Source organism: Ammospiza caudacuta, chromosome 2, assembly GCF_027887145.1.
Source record: "Ammospiza caudacuta isolate bAmmCau1 chromosome 2, bAmmCau1.pri, whole genome shotgun sequence".
Classification (NCBI taxonomy): Eukaryota; Metazoa; Chordata; class Aves; order Passeriformes; family Passerellidae; genus Ammospiza; species Ammospiza caudacuta.
This window is the reverse complement of record NC_080594.1, coordinates 40008798-40032774: the sequence shown is the minus strand read 5'-3', so window position 1 is coordinate 40032774 and position 23977 is coordinate 40008798. Positions and strand designations below refer to the sequence as shown.

General features: G+C 39.9%; 1 protein-coding gene across 3 annotated transcripts in view; it reads left to right on the top strand.

Moving 5' to 3' along the window:
* The first annotated feature begins 1169 nt into the window (after window positions 1–1169).
* The window catches only part of GRM5 (glutamate metabotropic receptor 5), a 241976-nt gene continuing 219168 nt past the window's right edge, over window positions 1170–23977 (top strand). For 2 of the 3 annotated variants that reach the window (XM_058825063.1, XM_058825060.1), the window contains exons 1-3: window positions 1170–1229; window positions 2641–2800; window positions 10357–11233. In XM_058825063.1, coding sequence (XP_058681046.1) covers window positions 10555–11233 — 679 coding nt within the window. In that variant the 5' untranslated portion in view covers window positions 1170–1229; window positions 2641–2800; window positions 10357–10554. The remainder of the gene's footprint in view (window positions 1230–2640; window positions 2801–10356; window positions 11234–23977) is intronic. The other variant, XM_058825061.1, reaches the window with a different exon arrangement.

The following is a 23977-nucleotide window of genomic DNA, read 5'->3' as shown; positions in this document are numbered from 1 at the left end:
CCAGGGCAGTGACAGAAATGGCAGCTACTGGGGTGTACCCTGTCATGTAATAACCCACCTTGATTCCTTTATGCACCTGCACAGAAGCTCTTGGAACTGTATAGAGGAAAAAAAAGAGTTAGAGTCACACACATTCACAGTGCCCTCTGCTTAAGACCTGGCCTTTTCCAGGGCTTCCGTGACTGAAGGAGCCAGGAGAGCTGGGTAAGGGTGTGAAGCAGGTGCCAGGTGATAGGCTCCCAGCCAGGCCCTGGCTGGGACTGAAGGATAATGTGAAGGAGAGGCCATATTCCACACCTGGTAAGGACCTGTGGGATATCTATCCTTCAAAATCTGAGATGAAAGAAGCAGTCAAACTGGTAATCTGGTGGGAGAGAGACAGCAATAAAGGGAACACAGGTAATTAGGGGCACAGATGGAGTCATAGTAAGACTTTTCCTCTGTGCTCTAGCCACTTTATCAAAGTTAACTCAGGGGGGCAGGGGTGTGAGGAGGACATAGTGCAGGTTGGACATGGCAATGCAGTAGCACTGGGGGAGCCACATCATGTAGTGGCTGGGATTTGGGTCATTCAGCAGCTGATTTAAAAAAATAAAAAGAGATAACATTTTAAGCAGCAACTCAAAGAGGGGAGAACCAGCAGGGAGTGTCAAGCTGTGGAGCAGTGGCAGAGAAAGGCTGTTAATTCTTGAAAATGGATGCGCGAGCTAATCCTTCCCTGCAACTACAGCCTGGTAAATGGTCAGCAGCCTTTTAAACGCCAGATCAGCTCTGACTTAAATAGCATTTTGCTTTATTATTTATTTATTAATCCATTTTACTTTATTTATTTGTTTATTTGCTAAGAACAGCTTTAAATAAAGACATGATCTCTGCCTGGCACTGTGTTGTGATGTTTCCTTGGTGTTCCTTGTTGTTGCAGTAGGGCTGCAGGAATGTGTTGAGTTTGTCAGGGCTCAGGCTACCTCGGACCTTTCGCACCCACCCACGCCTGGCCACAACCCCACTCCCCGCGCCCTGAGCCGTCGTGCCCACCCCGGCGGAGGAACGGAGCGGAGCGGTGCCGTGCGGGATGGCTGGGGGTGAATGGAAGCAGGAGCCGGGTGTGCGGGGCTGAGCCGTGAAACGGGGGAGAGAGGGAGAGGAGAGGATTTGGGGAAATGCAGAGACACCGGAGGAGAAGGTGAAGCTTCGGCTGGCTTCCGAAGGGAAGGGTTAACCGAGGAAAGGTAAACGCGCTCTGCGGGCAGCAGGTAGTCAGCAGGGAGAGTGTTGCTGTGGGATTTGCGGGAGGGCGGGGAAGCGGAAGGGCTCGGAGGGCACCGAGCTTGTGGGCAGAATGTAGGCAAATGAAATGCCTGTCCGTAGGTCTGCAGATACGGTCCAGGGATGCTGGCTGAGGAAGCAGAGGGCTGGCAGGGAACCGCAGAGCCTCTGGGTCCAGAGAGCCCGGGATGCCCTAGGGCAGAGAGCCGGGCAGGAAGGGGTGGCTGCAGGTAACACCTGCCGTGGGGGGGAGCGGGGGCAGCCCGCGGGGACAGGAGCAGGGGACACATCCCGCCCGAGGGGCTGGCAGCTCGCTTTGCCCTTGGCGGGGGCACCTCTCCTCATCTCGCCGTGCCCAGCGTTGTCACCCTGCAGGCGAGGGAAGAGGCGAGGGCTGGAGAGGGCAACCTGTCCTTCCTTCCCTCCTTTTTGCTTGATATTCCCGTCTCTGCGTGTGCATATTTGTGTAGAGGGCTGGTGGCTGCTCTTGCATCCCTTTCTCTCCCTTTGCCAGAGAGCAGCAGGCAGAGCCCAGGCTGGCATGCTGCTTGGTTTCCTGGAGGGATCTGTGCCACTTGGTGGCACTAAAAAGTTACGCTGAAGCTCGGTGCTCGCCCATACAAAAAGCCCCCTCGCCCCCCAGCCCGGTGCGGCAGCGGAGTGCCCGGGACCCCGGCACCTCGACCTGGACAGACAGCAAACTTCGGGGGGGGGCTGCTCGCAAAAGGTCGCCGGTACCGCAGGGGTAAACTCTTCCCTGCCACTCCGTTTTAAACCACTTTTTTTTTTTTGGTTTTTTTTTTTTTGGTTTTTTTTTTTTTTTTTTTTTTGTTTCCCCTGCCTTTGGATGATGCTGCTCTGAACCGATTACTGCTTTCTTACTTGCCAGAGCCTAGTGCCGGAGAGAGGTGTCGCTTTGTAGGGGGACCTTACAACCTTCAAAGCATCTGGGGAGATTTCCTCACAGGGCAGAACGCAGGGCTAGCTCACTATAAACATAGAGAGATTGCAAATGTGAGGAAGGGCGGAGGTGTTTAAGCAGGTGGGTCAGGCTGCAGCAAGTATTTAGGAAGACCAAGGCTGTGGTGGTAGAGAGCAAAGACCCATCTGTTGTTTCATCGTTTGTTTGTTTATTCCTCCTCCTCATGCCTTCCCCCTCCCTTAAATCCAGGCACCGTTCACGCCTCTTGCAAATGAGATTTGGGCGATGCTGAGAGAACAGCGTGTTGCATGGCGTGTATGTGCATGCATTCGCGGGGGTAGGGTACTCGGTCCTCAGCAACTGCCTGTGATCAGAAGAAAATAGGATGTGCCCATAGCTGGAGGAGTGACAATGCTAGCCGAGTGGGGCTCACCTGCTGGTGATCTTTGCAGAGGCATTTGAGGATTATTCAGCTTCAGAAGGTCTGTGAGGAGTGCTATCTCTGCCGTGGCTGAAAATAGGAGGTGCCTACCCCTACCTGTCTTAAGTATTGCCACCAAAAGGACTATTTTGCCACCACTGTGGGAAGAAGCGCTTGCTGCCACTGACAAGGTAATGCTGTGGGTTGGGAGAGGGTATTTATGTGCCCTGGATTGTGGACAGAAACCTTGTGGATGAAGGAGGGACTCTTCCCCCCCTGCTTCCCTTCTTGCTTTTGCTTGGTGCCCTGGTTGATGGAGGACTAGCACAACTCCTGGGGCACCAACAAGCCAGCTGGTGGGGTACCTCTCTAGGGGCTGCAGGGGCATCACGGGGTCAGGGAGCTGGAGGGCAGCTGGCACTGATCCCTCCCGAGGAGCATGATTTGTGTGGGGCTGCAGGGACTGGGGCTACTGTCATACCTGGGCTCGGTGATGTGTGATACAGTCCCTCTGCTCACAAGTAGGGATTTGTCTTGCTAGGAAGGTGTAATGGAAACGGGGATGTATTTGTTTTCCAGAGACAGCCAGGCTTAGCTCAGCCATAGACTTTTCTGTGTGACCTTGGGACAAATCTCTTGGCTCTGCTCAGCGAGTCCGGCCGGTACTTATTTAATAATAAAAGCTAATCCCCCCACGTGCAAAAATGATTCATTTTGGGTTTGAAGTGATAGCACTAGCCGAGCATGCAGACAGAGACCTAAGCACCAGTGTGGATGCACACATGCATGTCTGTCTGTGTGCAGAGCCGCTTAGTTGTGGCAGTGCAGGTAGCTATGTTGGGAGTTATTCTCCTTCAGCAGTTTTCTCTAAGACCCAGATCTATGCATTTATTAGTAAAAAATGCGATCCTGCGTGCCAAATGTGACCACCGTGCCATTTTCTACCACCGGTTGATTTCTAGGTTGTTTTATGTTTGTCTCCCCCATCCTCAGACCCGCCTGGTGACCAGCGCGGGCGGCGGGCGGTGCTCAGCACCAGGGACAGCGCCCGCTCCTCGCTGCCCGCGGCCCGCCGGCAGCCCCGTCCCGCACCCTGGGGCCCCGCCACCCCCACAGCCCCACTCACATCCCATCTCTGCCCTGAGAAGCCATTCCCGGTGATGGGGAGGAGGTGACTGGGTGCAGGGAGAGCCAAGGCATTTCTTTCTCCTAGTCTTGACGACAAAGTAGGGGATCATCTCAAAAGTGGCAGAGAATCATCTTAAAAATACACAACTCTTAATCCGGAAAGGGAAAAATGTATAGAGGAGTTTACTGCCAGGCTCTTTAAATTCCCTATGACTCGTTTTTTTTGATTACCATATTCCTAAACATTTCTATCGCATGCTAATCTTTTGCGAATTCTCAAATACTTTGACTACATTTTAATATTTATGTAACACAATCACAGCATTAATCATTCTTTAAAATGTTCACAGAGTATTTTGGGGTCCCTATATGGCTTTTGTGTCATTTTATCTTCCTGCATAGTTATGACATTGCTGGCATAGTGGCATCCCACCATAACCACTCTTGTTGCAACTTGCTGGAAAATGTTTTCTGAAACTGCTATTGCCTTCTCCTGATCACCACCTCCATCCCATGCAGTTTTATTGATTGTTAAAATGTCAAGGGTTATAGATGAAAACACACCTGGTCTATTAGTTCCTGCACCACATGGTATAAGTGGGTTTTGGTAACAGCAGCAATACGTAGTACATTTGGCAAAATTACAGAGATCACTGCAAGTTTCCATGGGAAAATAAGAACCTACATATTAAAGCCAAAATTGTTTCAGCAACCTGAAAGTGTGTGTAAATGCAACATGGGGAAGAATTTACAGGCATTCCTAAGGATCTTGTTGATAATTAAAACATTCTCTGGTTATTAGCTATGAAGAAATGAGATCAACACTTCAGTCTGTCATTTCCAGTGGACGTTCTGACCAAATGGTGAAAATTCTCCTTTGTTGCTTAGAATTTTCATATTTCTAAGTGGAATTATGGAAAACTGCTTTGTTGTCTCTCCTTTTGTATAAAGTCAGGTTTTATTTTTTGTTTGTTTGTTTTTTTTTTTTTTTTGTTTTTTTTTTTTCCCCTCAAAGATCTTGATCTAATGTCCACTGGAATTTGCAGAACTGATAATATAATGAAAAATGTTGGCTTGGTGTTGGGTTTTTTGTTTGGTTTGTTTTGTTTGTGCACAGAAAAAAAGAAACCACAGTAGGAATCTCAGAACAGGGTGCTCATATTTTAATATTTTCAAATAAATTTGAGTGCGTCAGGTTTTGTGTGACCAAAGTGCATTACCTCTGACGAATGGGTAGGGGGGACCTCCTTTTGCAAAATGAGCCTCTCCAGAACATTGGGAGATAGATTCCCAGAATAGTTTGAATGCAATGCTTGGAGTTTGAAATGCCATAGCAAAACTCAGCAAAGCTTTGAGTCCTCGGTGTACTTTCTCCTAATATTGGTCCAAATCAAGATGAGCTGAGAGGTTGCTCTCTTTATGTAACTGTTTCTAAGGCTGTTCCATATTTTGCTACTGTAAGATCTTTACTGTGAGAGAAGTGACATGACTGACTCTGAACAAGAAATTCAGTTGCTGCTTGCTATGGTTTTGTCTTCTCTGATGACAAAACATAGGTTGATTACTTGGGATATACTGAATTGATCCATATCAACATGTATTATCTAATTTGTGATGGATTTAAATTAATTGTGGTAGGTATAGTAAATGAACACCTGGAAAACATTTGATCAGCAGGTACAATGGCTTAAAGTTATACAAACATAACATATAAGTAAATTTTGTCACTACAAGTGAATGGATTTTAAGGATGCTAGTTTTTGTGATTTTTCTGATCCTAAAAATCCTTTAAGGAGAACCTTAAACTTTAGATAAGTCTTTACAGACATTTGACCAATAATATTCTTCTTCTGAGAAGCACAGAACATATTCCTAAGTGCTTTCCTGGACTGGGCCATGAGTTCTATTAGAACACTGTTTTTTTAATTAAGTAATCTGATGTTTTATTTTATTATTTAAATCTGCCTTAAGATTCAGAAACAGTGAACAAGCCTGCTGTAAACTTACGAAAGTGTAACAAACAAGAAACCCAAAGAGAAGCGTTGTTACTTCTCCCTTTTAAATTTTTTTTTTTCCCCCCCATGATACAGATGAGAGTAAATAAAACAATTTCCCTGGGCCGGGTGGATGTTTTGCCCGTGCGGGGCCGTGGCGCCAAGATTGCCGAGCGCAGGTGCCTCGCTGCGGGCTCGCTAGTGGGCGCTGCTATAATAATGTAAGCCCCGGAGGAAAGGGGGTCACCCTGCAGCTTTGAGCACACTCACACCTGCGGGAGGAGAAGCCCTTAACAACAGCCAGATGCATCCCTTGTATAAAGTCTCAGCCACAAATATAGTGGAAAATCAGCCCTTTGTGAACCGCTGCTCACAGTCTGTTTTTTTATCAAGTTGTTTAATAATGCCCTTAGATATTAGAGTGCATTTTGTTTCTTTTGGTCTCTACAGACTGCAAGTACTGATGGACATGCATTTGAGATTGGTATAATTTTGAAAGATTTATATATTTTTAATAACAAAAGATTAGTGTGATGTTTCATGGAATATTACAGATGCTCATTTTCTACTCGGTTAAACCTCAACATGAAGTAGCTGGAACTCTGCCCTAAGGGAACAGCTGAGAATTTCTTCTGACAGAGTCTGGCATGAAGTTTGGATTGCCAGGGAGAACAGAGGTCACAGGAACATGTTGAGTGCTTCATCAGATCTGTGTCTTCAGTCATCTGGGTAGTACGTAAACTTTTGTCTGAGGCGAGACTGAACAAAGGACTCATAGGCGGTGTTATTTTTCTGTCCTACTTCTTCTGCAATTGCTCCAAGCCTCAGGTTAGTGGAGCAAAAGACTGAGACCAAAGTGTCCTCTATTGTTAAAGCATGTGACTTCAGGATAAGTTTATAGTTAAATCCATAGCAGAAATAAGCAAGAAACATTGACACGCCAGTAATTAAGTACCTGATTCCATTTCACTTATGGTTCTGTCAATTTGGGATAAGTACATTGATGATGAAGAAATTGAACAGTGTGAAAAATAAATGTGATCATAAGTGCTGTGAATGTTGCCCATCAATGAAAACAAAACAGATAAATTGTTAAATGGGAAGCAATTCCCATTACTTTGTGCATGCACTCAGGAGTTCACTGTCTTTGAAACTGCTGATAAGTCTGTTCTCAACCTGAGGGCTATGGCATGTCAAATTCCCTTTAGGATTATCTCTAACAAATTAAACAAGAGTTATATTTAAGCTTATGAAATTTTACTTAATTTTGTTTTAGTACTCATCCTGGTTGTAATAATAAGCTGCCTGTAGTAAGAGAGAATTGTAATCAAAACATGAAGGGACTTGTATGTGATTCTTTTGGGAGAGAAGCACAGTGAAATTGTATATTTGAATAGTTCCCTTGGCCATCTTCTCTTCAGGAAGACTTTCTCCAGGAAATATTATTAGTGTGCTTAGTCTACCAGCTCTCTGCTCAACCATTTTGCCTGAAATAGGATTTGTTACCTGATTATTCTCAGGATATCTTCTCATGCATGGCCAGCTCATCATCCATCTGTGCCCATCAGAAGGATGACAGGCAATAAACACAAATTGAAACACTGGAAATTCTGTTTAAATATATATAAAAATAATCTTTTTTTACTGTGACTGTGGTCAAACAGGTTGCCCAAAAATGTTTCTGTCTCTCCATACCCTCAGAGATATGGACATGAAGCTAAGAAATGTGTTTTAATTGAACTTACAGTAAGCAGAGGCAATGGACCACATAACTTCCTGAACTGGTTGAGGCTTTCCACTCAACCATTCTGTTCTTAAGTTTATGAGTGCAAGACCAGAGAACAAGATCTCTATTACGCAACACAAATACATTGAAATATTTGTCAATATATATTCCAAGTTGTTTCACTACATTGTGAAAATATTGACTTCAAGTGCTTTGGATGTGAATACTAAGCCCAATATATAAAACAGAAGGAGTGTTCTCAGTGTAATTAGGGAAGTTTTAAGTCCCAAGTAAATTGACCTTAGCTTTAATCTAGTGAAGAAAGTTTATTAATTGTGTAGCAGCCACAGCCTGCATCTGGCCCCTTCTTTCCCCTTGGATGCCATGGAGGGGAAAGGTTTTATTGTTCTCAGAAATAGTAATCCCCCAGCTATGACATATTCTAATATTGTGACATATTCTAATATTGTGGAACCAGAAATATGAAGGAGCCCTTCAGCTTTGTCTCACTCTTTACCCTGTAATTTTGTACTGATAGACAAAGCAGAGAACTATAAGCAGAGAAGAGCAAACAGCTGTTCTTTGGAGGGAAGAAGATAAAAATGGCCTTCCTTCCCTCTCTTTCTCATATATCCTGTATGGAAATTTTTAATCCATAAACACAAGACCAAAAAAATTTGGTGAATATGAGTAGCAGCATTAAAATGGTGCATTAGATTTTTTTGTACCACAAGCTCACCCCAAGCCCCTGAACTCTCTCTGTTTGCACATCTGCAGATTCAAAGGCAGATGGGTTATAAAAAGACATCTAATTGTATATCCAGTTACAGTCTGCAGCAGAGCTGGCACTTGTCTATATGTACTTGTGTTCTGGATACGTAGCCTTAATTTGAGAAGTTCAGAAAAATAACACATTCAATTAATTAAAGGTATAGGAGTTTAAGAGCTCTGATCTTGTACAAGGATATCCCCTGTAGTTCATCCTTTTGACTGTTTCAAATTATATGGTACCAACTTCAGAGTGATGGAATAAATAATTGCAAGACATAAGCAATAGTGAAAGTCTGTAATTAGGGACTAATTAACCTGAACGGAATTGCTGTTATTCCTTAGTGGCAAAGGGTTGCAGTATTGATAAGCCAACTCTTCACAGAATAAAAAAACCCAAACCTTCCTGAAGTGTTTTACAGTTGTCTGAAACTTCTTTTATTATTGTCACTTTATATTTCTAAAATTAATATTACATGAACTTATTAATATTCCAATTAGCATTTAAATATTGTATTAATTGTTTCCTCTTTCTAAGAATTTGTGTTTTATTTGGGAATACTCACTAAAACTCACTCACTCCTCTGTGAAAATAATCTATAATTTATACATCTTGGTAAAATAATAGAGAAAGCCTAACATCAAGCAGAAGAATATTTTTATATTTGTATGTCTCATCTTCAGAATCAGGAAGAGTTTCACTGTGTCACTATACAGTGAATGAACTAGCTGTGAGGAGTAAATTCAAGATTAAAATCCTGTGAGATTTTCAACTCAAAGAAACAGAGGTAGATTTTCAATTGTGATGGTTTCTCTTACTTTACAATATGTAGGACCTATTAGAGTCGTTAATGGATTAGAAGTGATTGGTGGTGTCTGAAATGTATGAAATTTGAATTTTTTTAATTGCATCTAAATATTTATGTCAATAAAACTGAGACTGGGGTCTTCCCCAGAATTTTGCAGTTGTTTTGTTAAAAATTAAATTGGGCATATTGGTTCCCTATGTAGCTCAGCATCTTAGATATAAAAGTGCACTTACCTTTCTGTACTACCAATGTATTCACTGGCAGGTGAGATGGTATTTATGTGCTCAGGGATCAAGACCTGGCAAACAACTGTTTAAGCACTATATTTAAAACTGGAAACCTTCTGCTGTAAATCCACTGCCAGGTGCAGAGCATTCTCAAATATATTTTCTGGTTCCACAGGTTAACCACAGCCCAAGATGTGAAGTGTTTGCTGATTTATTTATTTATTTATCCTTCAGCAACAGTGAAGATGAGTGCAGATTGCATTTCAGTCTATAGGTAAATGTAGCTGATCAAATATTTTTTAGGATTAGTGCATCTATACAGTGTTTGTGTTGACTTCTTGATACCAGTGGAGTCTGTAGGGTTGTGTACAGTATAAGGATTTTTCAAATTGCTTTTTGATGATTTTTGAAGTAAGGATGTAAAAAGGTGAAAATAATTTCATTGCTTTGCTGGTTTAGAATTATTGTTTCTTTGCTTAAAACAAATATAAATGTTAATAATAAAACCAGTTTTCTTAATCTTGCTTAAAAGCCAACTTATTTTGTGTTGTATTTTGAAAACTAAAAACAGATTTATACATTCTGCATTCCTTAGAATAACAGCTTTGTGTGTCAACAGCAATTTCCTAGTGCTGGAATGGATAATAGAGTGCAGTCCAGGGTACATTAGTGTGACATATGTATATTAGAGATATAGAAAATGTCTGAAATTAAAGGGAGTTGTTTTCTAAGACATGTATTAGAAATAGCAGCACAACTTTCTGCTGTAGAACTAAATACTTGCCAGTCTTTTGTGCATTTGAAAACATTTCCCCAAAGAATTTTTAAATGTGATTGTCCAAAAGAAAGAAGTTGATTTAAACCGGCAGAAGTACAAGCCTAAGATTGTAAAACACTCAAGTGAGATAAAGTTTTCCAGCTTGAAAATGATGAAAGGAAGCATATGCAGTAGACAATGTATAACAGGCATTGATCACTGTAGAAATAGGTGCAATTTTAGAAAAGATTGTAAGATTTTGTATCTTAATATATATGATATATTTTGCTGATTTTATAAATAATTTTAAATCTTTCTTTGTTTATTAATTTTTGAAGGGTATGAGGATTATGACCTCATGTGCAGCTCTGCATAGCTGTCCACTTGGAGATGATGGTGACTCCTTAGAGAACAGATGCCAACTCCTGGTTAACAATCAGTATAGTGTTCTTCTCCAGAAGATTTGATAACTGCTTTTCACCAGCTGTCCAACTTTTTTCCATCATGTTGTCTCTACCAGCCTAAAATTTCCTAAAATGGTCCTTTTGCTGTTCCTTGCAATCCTGCTATTGAAGGAAGATGTCTGCGGGAACTTTGGGCTTTTGGTTTCAGCACAGGCAAATGAGAGAAGAGTGGTTGCACACATGCCTGGTGATATTATCATTGGAGCTCTATTCTCTGTCCATCACCAACCAACTGTTGACAAAGTTCATGAGAGGAAATGTGGAGAGGTAAGAGAGCAGTATGGTATTCAGAGAGTGGAGGCAATGCTACATACCCTTGACAGAATTAATTTGGACCCCACACTGTTGCCAAATATAACACTGGGATGTGAAATAAGGGACTCCTGCTGGCATTCTGCTGTGGCTCTGGAGCAGAGCATTGAGTTTATAAGGGACTCTCTCATTTCTTCGGAAGAAGAGGAAGGGATGGTGCGATGTGTGGATGGATCATCATCGTCTTTCCGCTCCAAGAAACCCATTGTTGGTGTCATTGGGCCTGGCTCCAGCTCCGTTGCTATCCAGGTCCAGAACTTGCTGCAGCTTTTCAATATACCTCAGATTGCTTATTCTGCCACAAGCATGGACCTAAGTGACAAAACTCTGTTCAAGTATTTTATGAGAGTGGTGCCCTCTGATGCACAGCAAGCAAAGGCCATGGTGGACATTGTCAAACGCTATAACTGGACCTACGTTTCTGCTGTACACACCGAAGGTAAGAGGTAGCTTTTTACCACATAAAAATGCCTTTGAAATACTCTGATGTGGTCTAATTGATGGGTGATGATAGTTTGATGTTGTTGGATTTTTGCCAGTCAGCTCTCAACAGTATAGACTTTTACTTTACTTAATAATAACTTTATACTCTCTCTGGGTCTGAAATAGCATCATGTTGTTAACGGCTGAAACACACGGGATGGTGTGTGCTCTAGGGCCACTCATTGGTAAAAGCACTTGATCTGAACTCTCCAAATTTAATTTAATTTAGTTCACATTTATTTATTTTTCTTTATCTGCTAATATGTAGAATACTAATTATGACTATTTTAGAATCAATGGATAGAGAGAAAGCAACTGGTCTTCTTAGTGCAGATGAGAGCTAAATCATCATTTGAAACTGTAGCTGAGTCAGAATGTGTTCCTGCTTAATGTCTGAGCCAGAGTGGCACAGGTACTTAAAAACATGCAATTCTGACTAATATTTGCATGCAAGTTGTTCCAGCTCCTCAATATATACATATATTTTTTTATCCTTTTTACAGTACTCCATGGAGTATTGCACCACTTCTTCCTCTGTCTATGGGCATTGGTTTTGGGACAGAGCAAGGGAAGTTTCCTTGAACTCCCTCACACATTTATGAGCCATCAGGTGTCCAGAAAATCAGAATTGTCTGTTAAATTGCTTTCCTCTTTTTACTTATGTGAAATAGAGCTTAAGCCTTTTACCCAGCATTCAGAAGAGTATGTGATTAAAGGGAAATGTAATGGAAAAGTGCACTTGATTTCATTATTCCTTGTACTGATAGAATTGAGTTCATCTTGCTAGAAGTGACTAGAATTTGATACTGTTTTAAGAGCAAGTTTCGTCTGGCCTTGCCTAATGACACCACCATTTAAGGGGTTTTATGGAATTAAGTTCTGTGATGAATTTTAAGAGTTCACCACATTGCCTCTGTTCAAATAGACAGATGCTGAATGGCAGGCTCAGAATATAAACTGAGAATGAAAAATGTTAAGAGATTGAGTAGTGGTGGTGACGTTGCTGAACAGTGGCAGATGCTGCTGGCTTTATTATAACCAATAGAGCGCAGATTGTCCTTCCCACACACTGAGTATGTTTCTCTGGCAGGCTTTATACTATTCAGAGCCCCTTCTGAGGAGATGCTGGTCCAATGGTATAATGTCGAGATGTCTTTCCTCCTACAGATATGCAGAGAACTTATTCTGCAGTTTAAAAAAAAAAAAAGTTCAAATTTGCATGTGGATTGTTGCAACCGTTTTCATCATGACAGTGAGAGCTGGAAAATAGCTGAACATTTTTTTGTATGGGGATGCATAAATACAGTAACAGTTTAATCTAAAACTTCAGTGTTCAAAACAGTGTATAAGTCACTCTACATGACATCGTGTAGTCAGGGTATTCTGTACCAGCTGATGCCTTTGGCATGGTTAGGTGTGCAGCCTATCCTTCACAAACATGTATGAATAGCATCATGGTCAAAAATAATGCTACTAACAATAGCATAAGATGTTATATTCCGAATACTTTTGATGACTCATCTAGTTTTTATAATGAACAACTTTGACACCTCTCCTTATTGAGATGGGATGGTTTTATATTCAGAGTGGGAATAGTCATGCTTATATCTAAATCTGATTCTTCACAGTGAAAATATGTCCTTTTTCCACTTTGTGAGGACACTCTTTGGAGCAGATGGTAGCATATGGCACGTTAATCTTACAGCAGAGGAACTTTGTACTCCACCCTGGAAAGAAGAGAATAGGGACACCAGGGCTGGAGTGGGACATAGATGCTGTGGGCAAGATGAGAAGTAAATGAGAGAAGACCTGAATGTGAAGAAGGAGAAAAACAAAATTATATATGTAGCACAACTTATACCTGCTTCTGCCATTATTAAAGTGGATATGCTAGGTGGAGCATTGTTAAAACCTGACACCTCATTCATAGCGTATTTACAGCAATATAATTTTGGACTTCAGTGAAAGAACATGAAACTTGGGTGAATCTTATGATCCTATCATCTAGTCGCACAATCTGATAAGGATGATGAATAGACTCTCCAGGTAAATGGAGATGAATAGACTCTCCAGGTAAAACATCAAAAGTTTTATTACAATAAAACCGATGGTATTTATGATAGAATAAAAAAAATACTAGCTGATCAAGATACTTCTTTGACATGTGGCAATGTATGATCTTCAGGGCACTTTCTAAGGACTGTGGCACATGTTATCCCTTGTATTATTTTTAAACTACCTTTGAAAACCCCTACACATTAATGATAAAGAAAAGGAAGTGAGTAAATAAGCAAAAGAGAGATTATTTATTTATTTATGTTGTAATTATTTTTCATTTTACTGTGGCATCTTGTAACTTATAACATTCTAAATATGCCACTCAACTCAGTGTCCTACATTCACAGGTATTATTTCAAACAAAAAAATTTTGAATCCTTCTCCTTGAGATTTTTACTGATATAGGATCCCAGAAGATCCCATAGAAGGTAGTCCTGCTTTTCACACATAGAAGATAGTTCTGACCAGCTACATTCATTATCTTTAACTAATTTTCATTCATTAATTTGCTTATTAACCAGATTCTTCTGATCTCTATGATCATTCTGATCAATATGATCTTTGGCTTCTGTGAATGATTTCCATGCAGAGGGTGGATCCTCTCCTCCAAAGCTGGATGGAGAACAAGAAAGAGACATGAAAAACCTATTAGTTTCATTCCTTTGCTAGTCTCATCAGCAAATAAATTTATAGGTCTCTTTTGGCTCTATTGTAAGAAAAGCCTGGCATACATCAACAATTACATAGTAAAAAGCTTTTTGTTTGAATCTTTCCTTATGAACTTACTAATTATCTTTGTCTGCAATGGATTAATGTTTTGGAAGGTTGATCTGAAATTGTGTTGTTAAATCCTTACTTAAGACTTACAGATTTAAAATACACAAAAAAAGTTAATTCTTGTAAACTTAACTCCTTTTACATTTAGCATTAAAATTTAAACTAGGTGATGTCTCCAGGTTTACAAGCAACCTCTAAAAGTAAATTTTTTTCCTAAAAATGGGAAGGCAGGAAGGACAGCTGTCAGCGTAGCTCCTGTAATTTTGAGAAGGAAGGTTCTTCAATCCCTTCAACAGAAAATGTGAGCAACAAATGAATGACATTTCTCATTAGAAAAAAGTCATATTTCTGTAGTGTATTTTACAAAGGCCAATCAGAAATCTTTGCAAGTCTTAGTCTTGGGTTGTAACTCTGTCTTTCTTGGCTCTGTCAGGAATCATTATCATCACCTTTCCCCTCTCTCCAACTCTTCCTCACATTATCACTTGTGGCATTCTATTCTGAACCAACCTGGCTTTAAAATAAAATTTTTCATGCACAATGAGGGCTGTTTTCCAAAAAGCCATATAAATTCTGAGGTTCAATCCACGCTGTGGCCCCACGAGCAGACAAGTTAGTTGTGCATGGCAGGGAACTAGGAATAAGCAGGAATGAGGCAAACTGGGATATGAAACTCCTTCTACTAAGGACCTATCACTCAAAGCCTGAAGCAATTATCTCAAAATTTATGGGTTACTACAACAGGCATGCAAGGGTGTGCTGGAGTTCCTACTGATCCAACTCTTTCAGCTGATGTTACAGATCTTTTTTTCCACTTCTGTGGTAGGAGCATAGGTCAAACAAATTTTCCTTAAAATTAAACCAACATTCACTTCTTAAACCCACTTCACAGACAGACAGCAAGTCAATAATGCAACCAAGAACTGTGTCTGTGCTTCTGCGTGAGGAAAAGTAGTACAGCAGAGAGAAGACCCCTAATTTAGTCTCGCAATCTTGCAAGAATATTTGAGATCCTTTTTTGTTGCCCACCTCTGTGGAAAGCAATGCTCACAGGAAAGTGTAGAGAGGAAATTTGCATGTGTGGTTTTGGGTGGTGATGGTTGGCAGGTGGGCTGTGCAGCTCATGGACCATGGGGATTTTTCTCAGCCTTTTCTTGCTTAACTACTTGACACCACAGTTAATCGAAAATGGTGGGAGAAATCTGGAAGAGGCTGGCTGGCTTCCAAAAGAGACAGAATTGCCTGTTTACCTCATTTCCCATATGAAAGCATTCCCTGGTCTTTTTGAAAGATCAAAGAAAAATATGTGAAATTTTCTCTTCTCCAGTCACTGAAGTCTGAAAGCCAGTTTGAACTCAGTACCCTCCTGTTAAGCAGACTGACATTTGGATCAGGCCTTCCTAGTCAGGGGCAAGATCAATCCCTGAGAATCTCTGCTTAAAATTTGCCTGGAGTGAAATGAATTAATAACTAGAAAGGCAATTTTCATTGCCATTGGAAACCATTTATTTTGCTGCACTGAATGGGGTGAAGAGGTGATGTATGCTGGAAAAATAGAACTGTACAGGGGTACAATTGAAACACAATAAGCCAAATATATTGGGGGTGGGAAGGGAGGCATTTATTCTGCTTATGTAAAAGGTGTAATTTGCTTTTGAAGGCAGTCTTAAGAAATAAGACAGTTTGTTGACATTTTCTTCAGGCAGCTCTGCAGGTAAACATTGAATGAAACTCATCGTCAAAGTCCTCTGTGTTGAACTTCACTTTCCTCCATTTAAACTAATCATAAGTGCATATAAAGAGGTGGTTCACATTCATTTTCTTGGGATGTAATCTGGCAAGCGTAACGAAAGCAGACTGCTTTTTCCCTGCACATAAAGGTTATTTCACACAGTTCCTTTCATTTTTGTTCAAATGTATCTGGTTAAAAGACTTTTTTTGCCCCCATCCTTTGCTCCCAAAGAAAAAGCTAAATCAAAATTAGTCATAGTCTGTGAGACTAGGAAGAAGAAATGAATGAAAGAACTGCAACAAGTTGATGTTAAACCAGTTGCCTGGAACAAACTGTATTTGCATGAAGTCTTTACTTTAGACTCTAGATTTGTATCCTTTAGAGACAACAATTGTATCATGGTCAAAAATATTATTTGCTTTTCACAAAGTAATACAATTGAAATTTGGGTTAATTTTAGTTGAAGCAGAGGTGAATTTTTTTCATGCTTTATATGCAGAAAAAACCCCATGTTGAAATAATATACCAAGAATGTCTATGCTAGTCCATGAAAATATTTTTATTTGCAGACAAAATCTATTTCTAAAAATCCATTTCTGAAAATTGAAGAATTTCCTGTCTAAAGACTGGAGAGTATTCTATTCCAGCAACATTTAATTTTTGCTATTGGATAAAAATAATTATGTGTTTGAAGTTTTCTGAAATTATTTTTAAACTGTTTCAAACATAAATTTTTAAGATCAGAATTATCACAATTTGATATTCTCCTAATCATATTAATCTTCTATCAAAACTGAAAAATATCTCTCATCTGAAAGAAAATATGAGGAAAAATACTCAGTTCAAGTTCCAGTCCTATCCTGTTGCTTGCCCGTTCTTATTGAATATTGGCATCTGTAAGAGGTAGCTGTTTCCTTGCCTAATTTCAAATATTGATCACAGTATCCCAATTGTGAAAAGTGAGCAAATGCTCTCTGCCAGCTGGGAATACTGAGACAGAAATGTGAAGCAACATTGAGTTAATGTTTGTCTTGCTCTGCAGTGAGTGACTGCCCAGACAACATTTTAACACTGCTCAGGCCAGACACACCTGCTGTGAAGGATCTTGGCTTACAGAAAAATATAAAGTGAGGGGTATACTCAGCATTCTGTGAGTGTAATGGGGATGAAAATTATTAGGGAAAATACCACGAGACTGCAAAAGGAATAGGAGCAAGGAGATGTGCTATTCTAAATCTTAAAAAGAAAATTAATTTTTAAATGAATGGTAGAAGGTGGACTTAGCTAAGAGCAGGTCATTCAGGTTTAGGGACTAAGTGTTTTCCAGCCACTTAGACTCTATAACAACTCAGTGAAAGTTTCAGTGTCATGAAACTTGCCTTCACTGAGAGGAAAACAATGGGAGTCCATCAGCCTCCAGCTTCATCTTCCCTTTTTGCACTGCTCAAGGCCTGGAAATAGCCCAGTTACTGTCCCCATGCCCAGGCTGCACCTCCTCATCAGAGAAGGATCTATAAAATTGATGAGATTCAGAGATCTGTCAGAAAACAAAGTTTCACCACACAGTGCTTACTGGGTCAGAGCAGTTTTATCAAAGATGGTTCTTCTAATCTGTGTTATCAGATGCTTAAAGGTAGTGGCAGTGATTCCTTTTCTGCATCCCTCATTGATATTTTGTCTTTGAGATAAAAAGTACATGCTATAGACCTGTTTGGAAAGCAGATATTCCATGCAATTAAAAAAAATATATTTCCTGAAATGATTTTTGTCCCAAGTCATAATTCAAAGCTAAAATAGCAACATGTTTTTGGTGAATAAAAGCTCTGAAAAAAATAGAATTTGGCTAAAATAACTGTTTGATGGGTTTATATTAAGAGTTGATAAAAGATAACTTGATAAATCAAATGAGATCTTTGTTCTAAACTGTGTTCACTTTTAATTGCTTTTCACAGATATTAGTGTTCCTTAACAGTTTTGGCAAAAAATGTTTTATTCAAGAAAGAGCTGGAAGTTTGCCTTATATCCCATTTTATTTAACATGTCTTATATTACCAATCTGGTACACAACTTAAATATTTTTGGATATATTGAAATGTATCCAAAATTAATTCAATAGTTAAGGAGAAGATGGTAAAAAAGGTCCCATTATTCACTATTTGAAAACATTTGTGGTACTTCAGAATCTGTATTCCTTATTCTTTTCAACTGTATATTTTTCTTTTTTCATGTATGTTACCTAGTGGCAGGAAATTTAAATCATTACATTGTTAAGTAATTTTTCATAGATTTTAAGGTCAAAACTAAATTTTGATATATAAATAAACCCCAAACCACCAAACCCAAAAACTCCCAAAGCATTAGTTCATATTTGTTGAAATAGATTCTTGAGAACAGAGATTAAATTATTAAGAATTGAGGGGTGATCAGAAATAGATTATTGAGAATTCAGGGGTGATCAGAACACTCTTGAAATGGTACCCAGGAACAAGGGGAGAAAAGAGAAAAATAGTCATCCAGCACCATTAGAAGGACTAGGATTAGAACACACTTTTCAGAGTGCTAGTTTTGGACCACAGGTAGGAAAAGACTTCGCAAGAAACTAGGATTTAATTTCCTACAGAAACAAGGAAAAAAGAGGATGTTCTGCACTTGTCAGTATCTTTATGCATTGAAACCATATTCTAGGGAGCTTAATATTGCAGGAATTAAACCAGTGAAGCTTCAAAATGTGAAAATTTCTGTGCATTTAACAAGCAGAATAGATATTTACATTGTCCATACATGAAGAACATTTCCTGTGCCTATAAAAGCTAATTTGTGATTTTTTCAAAAGCTAATAAAAGGTAAAGGGCTTGTGCTGGATCTTTTAAACTTTTCCGCCTTTCCTAAGGCAGTTCTGACTAGCCGATCCTTGAATCATGCAGTAGACAGTCATCTTGTAGGGGAGCCAAAAATTATACATTTACTTTAATTTAGTTTGAAAGCCACTGGAGAGAGAATAATGTTGCATCCATCTTACTAAAATCTGATTGCAGGCTCATGATACGAAGGCAGCCCATGCTGTAATGCATGGTGTTTATATTATTATATTGTATGTGTATACATTAAAGGAGTGATTGGGAAGGTTATTAACAGAACAGTTGCCATCTACCTTGGCAACTGAATTTGCAGACAATATTCCTCATAAATCACTGCCTTGTTTCTAAATGAACATAATGTAACTCATAATTCTCAATATACTGACTGGGAAAGAATGTATATAAGATTTCCTTTAGCTGAGGGGTTTGATTTTTCTTTCTGGAAGTCTGACAACATTTATGGCTGGCCAGATACATGGTCCAGGTGATATATGTGAAGCCTCCATATAAAATCAATTACATTGTCAAAGGGCAAGCAAACAATGTATGGGGAATGGTTTTTCTCAAAGTGTAACATAAAATTGAAGAATTGCAAAGATAATATCTGGGGAGGATGGTAAACCATCACACTGAATGAGTCCCATGGCCAAAATCCAACCTAACTGTTGAGAACAGTGGAAGTATGAGGAAAATTCCTCCGCAGACTGTTCCTCAGTCTGTTGTGATCTAGTCAGATGCCTCCTATTTGTCTTTAGCTAGGATTACATGGTTTTTTGTATCTTTTCTTCTTGAGACAGATTTCTTCTTACTTTCTACGGGGGGCAGGAGGAAGAATAAAGGAAGTACTGCCAAAAGAAAGCTGCAAAATAGTAGTGAGGGGACTGTGATAAGGATCTAGGAAATTTCAGTGAAGATAGCTACAGCAGACAATTCAGTTGTCCAAGACTGAGATTCTGGAGTGCATAAGGCGAACATATATAAACTATGGTTGATCACACATGGCTGAATCACAGAACATGTTCACCCCTCCCTGGTTTGAATTTCTAGAAATCTGTTCTCCATATCTTATTTCTGCTGTGTAGGATAGGTAATGAAATGACAGCTAGTTATTAGTAGTTATCACTTAGGCTAAAACATATTGTTTGTGAAACTACACACAGAGCATCTTCACCTCAGACCTCATGTAGAGACAGAGTTGATTTCACTATCAGGTAGTCTGTTCAGACTGTGAATTACTCACCCTTCAAGTGAAATAACCAGCTGTTTTCTCAACCGATAGCCCTTCATTATGATAAGTTCTTCTCAGGCAAAGCTTGTCTTCCCAGGCATTATTCTAATCTTTATTTTGGTGAAACCAAAGTACTCTAGCTCTCCTGTCAGTTCTGTAAATTGGCTTTTCCAGATGCTGAGTTTTTCTTATAGTCCTTGTATAAATCTTTCCAATTTTGTCAAATTCATTTTTAAGAACATATACCCTTTCTCTCAGGGAAATTGGTATTCTATTTCCTTCAACTTGAAGCCAGGCATGACTTCAGCATACAGAGTGATATTTCTTACCTTATTAGTAAACCAATACAGTGATGGCCTGTAAATATATACTATATACTGTTGATTTTTCTCTTTACAGTCATCTTCCTCCCTCTTGTCATAGCTTCTGCTTATCTGACTTACTATCTCACCATTCTCAAGGTTCAGTGGGTTTTTTTAAACCCACTCTTTCTTTTCTGATTGCATTAATTCTTTACTGTTACCCCTGGTTAGATTTGATTTTTTTGCTCTTATCCTTCCCTGGTCAAAATCAGATTACTGATCAACTTTAGGTACATAGTTTCATAAATATGATAGGATGCACTGATTTGGAAATTTTGTGAAACTTTTAGTTCATGTGACCCTGACTATCAATCAATGCATACTGACCCCTGGATAAAATAAAGGCCATCAAAATTACACATTATTTTTAAAGTTATTTCACCTAGAGAATCCAGACTTAGTCCAAATGAATTCTAAAGTCCAGGTTTAAACTCCATATTTTCCTTTTAAAATATATGATTCTAAGTAGATATATTTTTCAACAAGTCTACATTCTTAAAGCTTAATGTATTACAGTGGTTAAATTTGCAGATTTGGCATTTAGTGAAAAACAGGACATTTTTTCACATGCAAGCAAAGCATTGAAGGTGAAAGATAAACTGAAAATCTTCCTCTATTTTACCTTCAACAAGCTTCATACCCAGCTTCAGTCTCAATTACGTTAGGATTGGATTCTTGGACACATTATGTGTTGCACTTGAAGAATTCAACACCATCAGGTTGCTTCAAATATGGTTTTTGTAAGCAAGAGGAGTGAGCAGTCAGGGAGGATGTGGACATGCTCTTGGGAGTGTTCATTAACTTGCAGAAAAAATTGTCAGTGTCCATGGTCTGAGAGCACTGCTGAAGAGGCAACAGACATGCATCTTGACAGCAAACCAGTGAAGCTATATTTAAGCATGAAAAAAGAGCAAAACCACTTTCCCATTTCAAACTTTGGAAGTTTGGAATGGGATCTTTTATCTTTGCTGATGGAGAAAAAGCAGGGAGTGTCAGCTCCTTTCCCATTTCCATGATAGTTTTGCATCTCAGAGACAAATTTTATCACAGGTTTTCAAAGAAGTCCAGGGAGGAAAATAAGCAATGTATGCACTGCTCATTTGGTTTTATGAGTAGAACAGAACTTCAGGTTGCATTTGTAAGTAGTTTTTCCTTTTTCTTCCATCTTTGCCACACAAAAGTACAGGACTCAAATACTTTTCACATCAACGGAAGTTTTCAAAAAGATTAGGATATGTTCCCGAAAGAGAACTGTGAGAGAGTTCATATTATCTTTTGAATATAAGCTTTTCATACATCTTCAATGGTGGTTATATATAAAAATGGTTACTTTGGTTCTTTCATTCTGGCAGCATTGTGGGATGTGAAATTACCTTGCTCATTTTCATGCATATGCAAAAAGACAAGCAATTTGTCTGACCTATTTCTTGTCCTAAAGGGAAAGTATGAGAAAACCTCAAATTTAAGGGATCTAAAAAAAGTTAAAGTTGGATCAGATGCTCTCTCTCCCTGGCTTAAATATCTGCCTAGAAAGGCCACTGTACAAGGTATTTCAATGCTCAGCTTCTGATTTTGGCATGTTCATGCCTCCTGAAAAGAAAGTGATATGTAGATGCTCTGTGTCTTGCTAGGTATGTAGCTGAACATTTTGTTCACTCAGACAGAATTTCTATGCAGGTCCTTTTTTTTTTTTTTTCAGTCTAAAGGTATTTATGTAAAGCATGTCTGTCATCATACTTAAGTTGTTCAGAGCAAAACTTTTGGTGCAGCATGCATTCAGAGATCTCAGCCTTATGCACTTTGCATACAGACTGCTGCAATGACTGGGATGGGCTAGGCACGTCGTATGTTCTGGTAAGCTGCCTTAGATTCAACTGAGCTGTGTAAGCTTTATGGTTTTAACAACATCCTGCCATGGAGTTTTTTTGAGAAGTGAGAGTTGCTTGACCTGTAGATTTACTAATTGTCCATTTTCTCCAGCATGTAGAGGAGTGACATGCAAATAGGTCTGGCATAGGAGACAAAGTTCTGAGAAGAGCCTCAGTCATATGTGGTCAGCTATGCCCATGTCAGGCTATGGTGAAGCCTTTGCAATTTCATGTGATGGCATGTTCATCACACTCAGCCACATTGGAGAGGGAGGGTTGTTGTGTCCTCTACTCTGTGGACTTGCCTTTGCTGCCAGATTAACTTGTGTGTCTGTGGATGGAAACACAGTACTCTCTCTTATATCCCCCTTGGAGAGTGGCAGTCGAATCAAATCCCCCAAACCAGAAAAGTCAGCCTGAGAATACAGACCATGGAGAGCAAGACAGTGGAGTGGCTACTGGAGAAGGGAGTTTGGGATGGTTTATGTGGAAGTGACATCCAGTTGCCTCCTTTTCTGGACTATCTCTTTTGCCCTGAAGAAACTGTATATATCATGCCAATGTCTTATGATGGAGAGACTGGTTCAAGTACACATTTGGGCTGTGCTGTTGCAGTATTGTGCTCAGACTCATTAGTCCATTGGGAAGTGTGGCATGGGGCACAGCACTCTGGAGCTGAGCATCTCAACACACCATGTTGGATCAGAGCTGCACTGGGTGTGCCTGCAGTCCCATCTGTAGCCTGGTGGGGACATGCCTCCAGCCATCTGCAAGGGGCGTGCTTAATGATTTTATAATGGTTTGGCATTTTGTAGGCTGAGCATTGGCACACATGGGTGTCTTTGAAGCATTTATTCCAAACACCCACATTTCAAGTGTGTGATGGAAGTGCTGTGAGGAGCAATACTTTGGAGAGAAGGGACACAGACGCTGCTTGCAATGTGGGGCATAGAAACTCACGGACATGCAGTTTGAATGCATGTTTCTGTTACCAAACACACAGGGGATTGTGCCCTTAGAGACGGTGCTCTGAAACATTGAGAAAAAGTGTCTTGATTGACATAGCTCCCCTGGAAAAGAGGAAGAGAACGCTAGAACCATGAGAAAATGAAACCTGTAAGGTTGGTTCCTATTTCTCTTCAACACAAAAGCTTTTATCTGATTCTGGTTTTTTTCTCCTCTTGAACAGTTGGTAGAGTGGGTGTTACATTCAACACCTCCGTGTGACAAATCTCAGCCTACAAAGTACTGACATGTTACATTTCATTAACCATATGGGACCTAATTATACTGCCAGTTAAAATACAGGTGCAAGTCCTAAAGGACCTGTTTGCTGTATGGGCCCTGTAGAATTTTAAAGTGTTTTCCTACACAAATCAGAGAGTTCATTTGACATTTGTAATATGGATGGCTTCATCAAGCTCTATAGAGCCCAAGTTTTAATATCTAGCTGAAGTAAAAGGTAATATTTTACCCACATGATTGAAGGGTTTGGAGGAGAAGGGGCGGCGTCTGTGTGCATACTAAAAAATTTAAAAATTGTCAGAGTCTTCCCAGGAAGTAGTATTTCAGCATTTTGCAGTCATGTCCATAAAGAAAACTGGCCAAAGGTGGACAGATTCCTTAAAACAGCGAGCGTTGACATCCTCTGTCAGACAACCTGGAACAAAATGGCCCAGATTTGGCAGTGCTCTCTCTGTCCTGTCTGTCCTGCTGAGACGTTGGCTCAAAAACATGAGCACAACGTAATGCCACTTGCAGCTATTTCATTACAGATTATCTTATCAGGAGGGCTGTGGAAGGGCAGGAGTGAACTC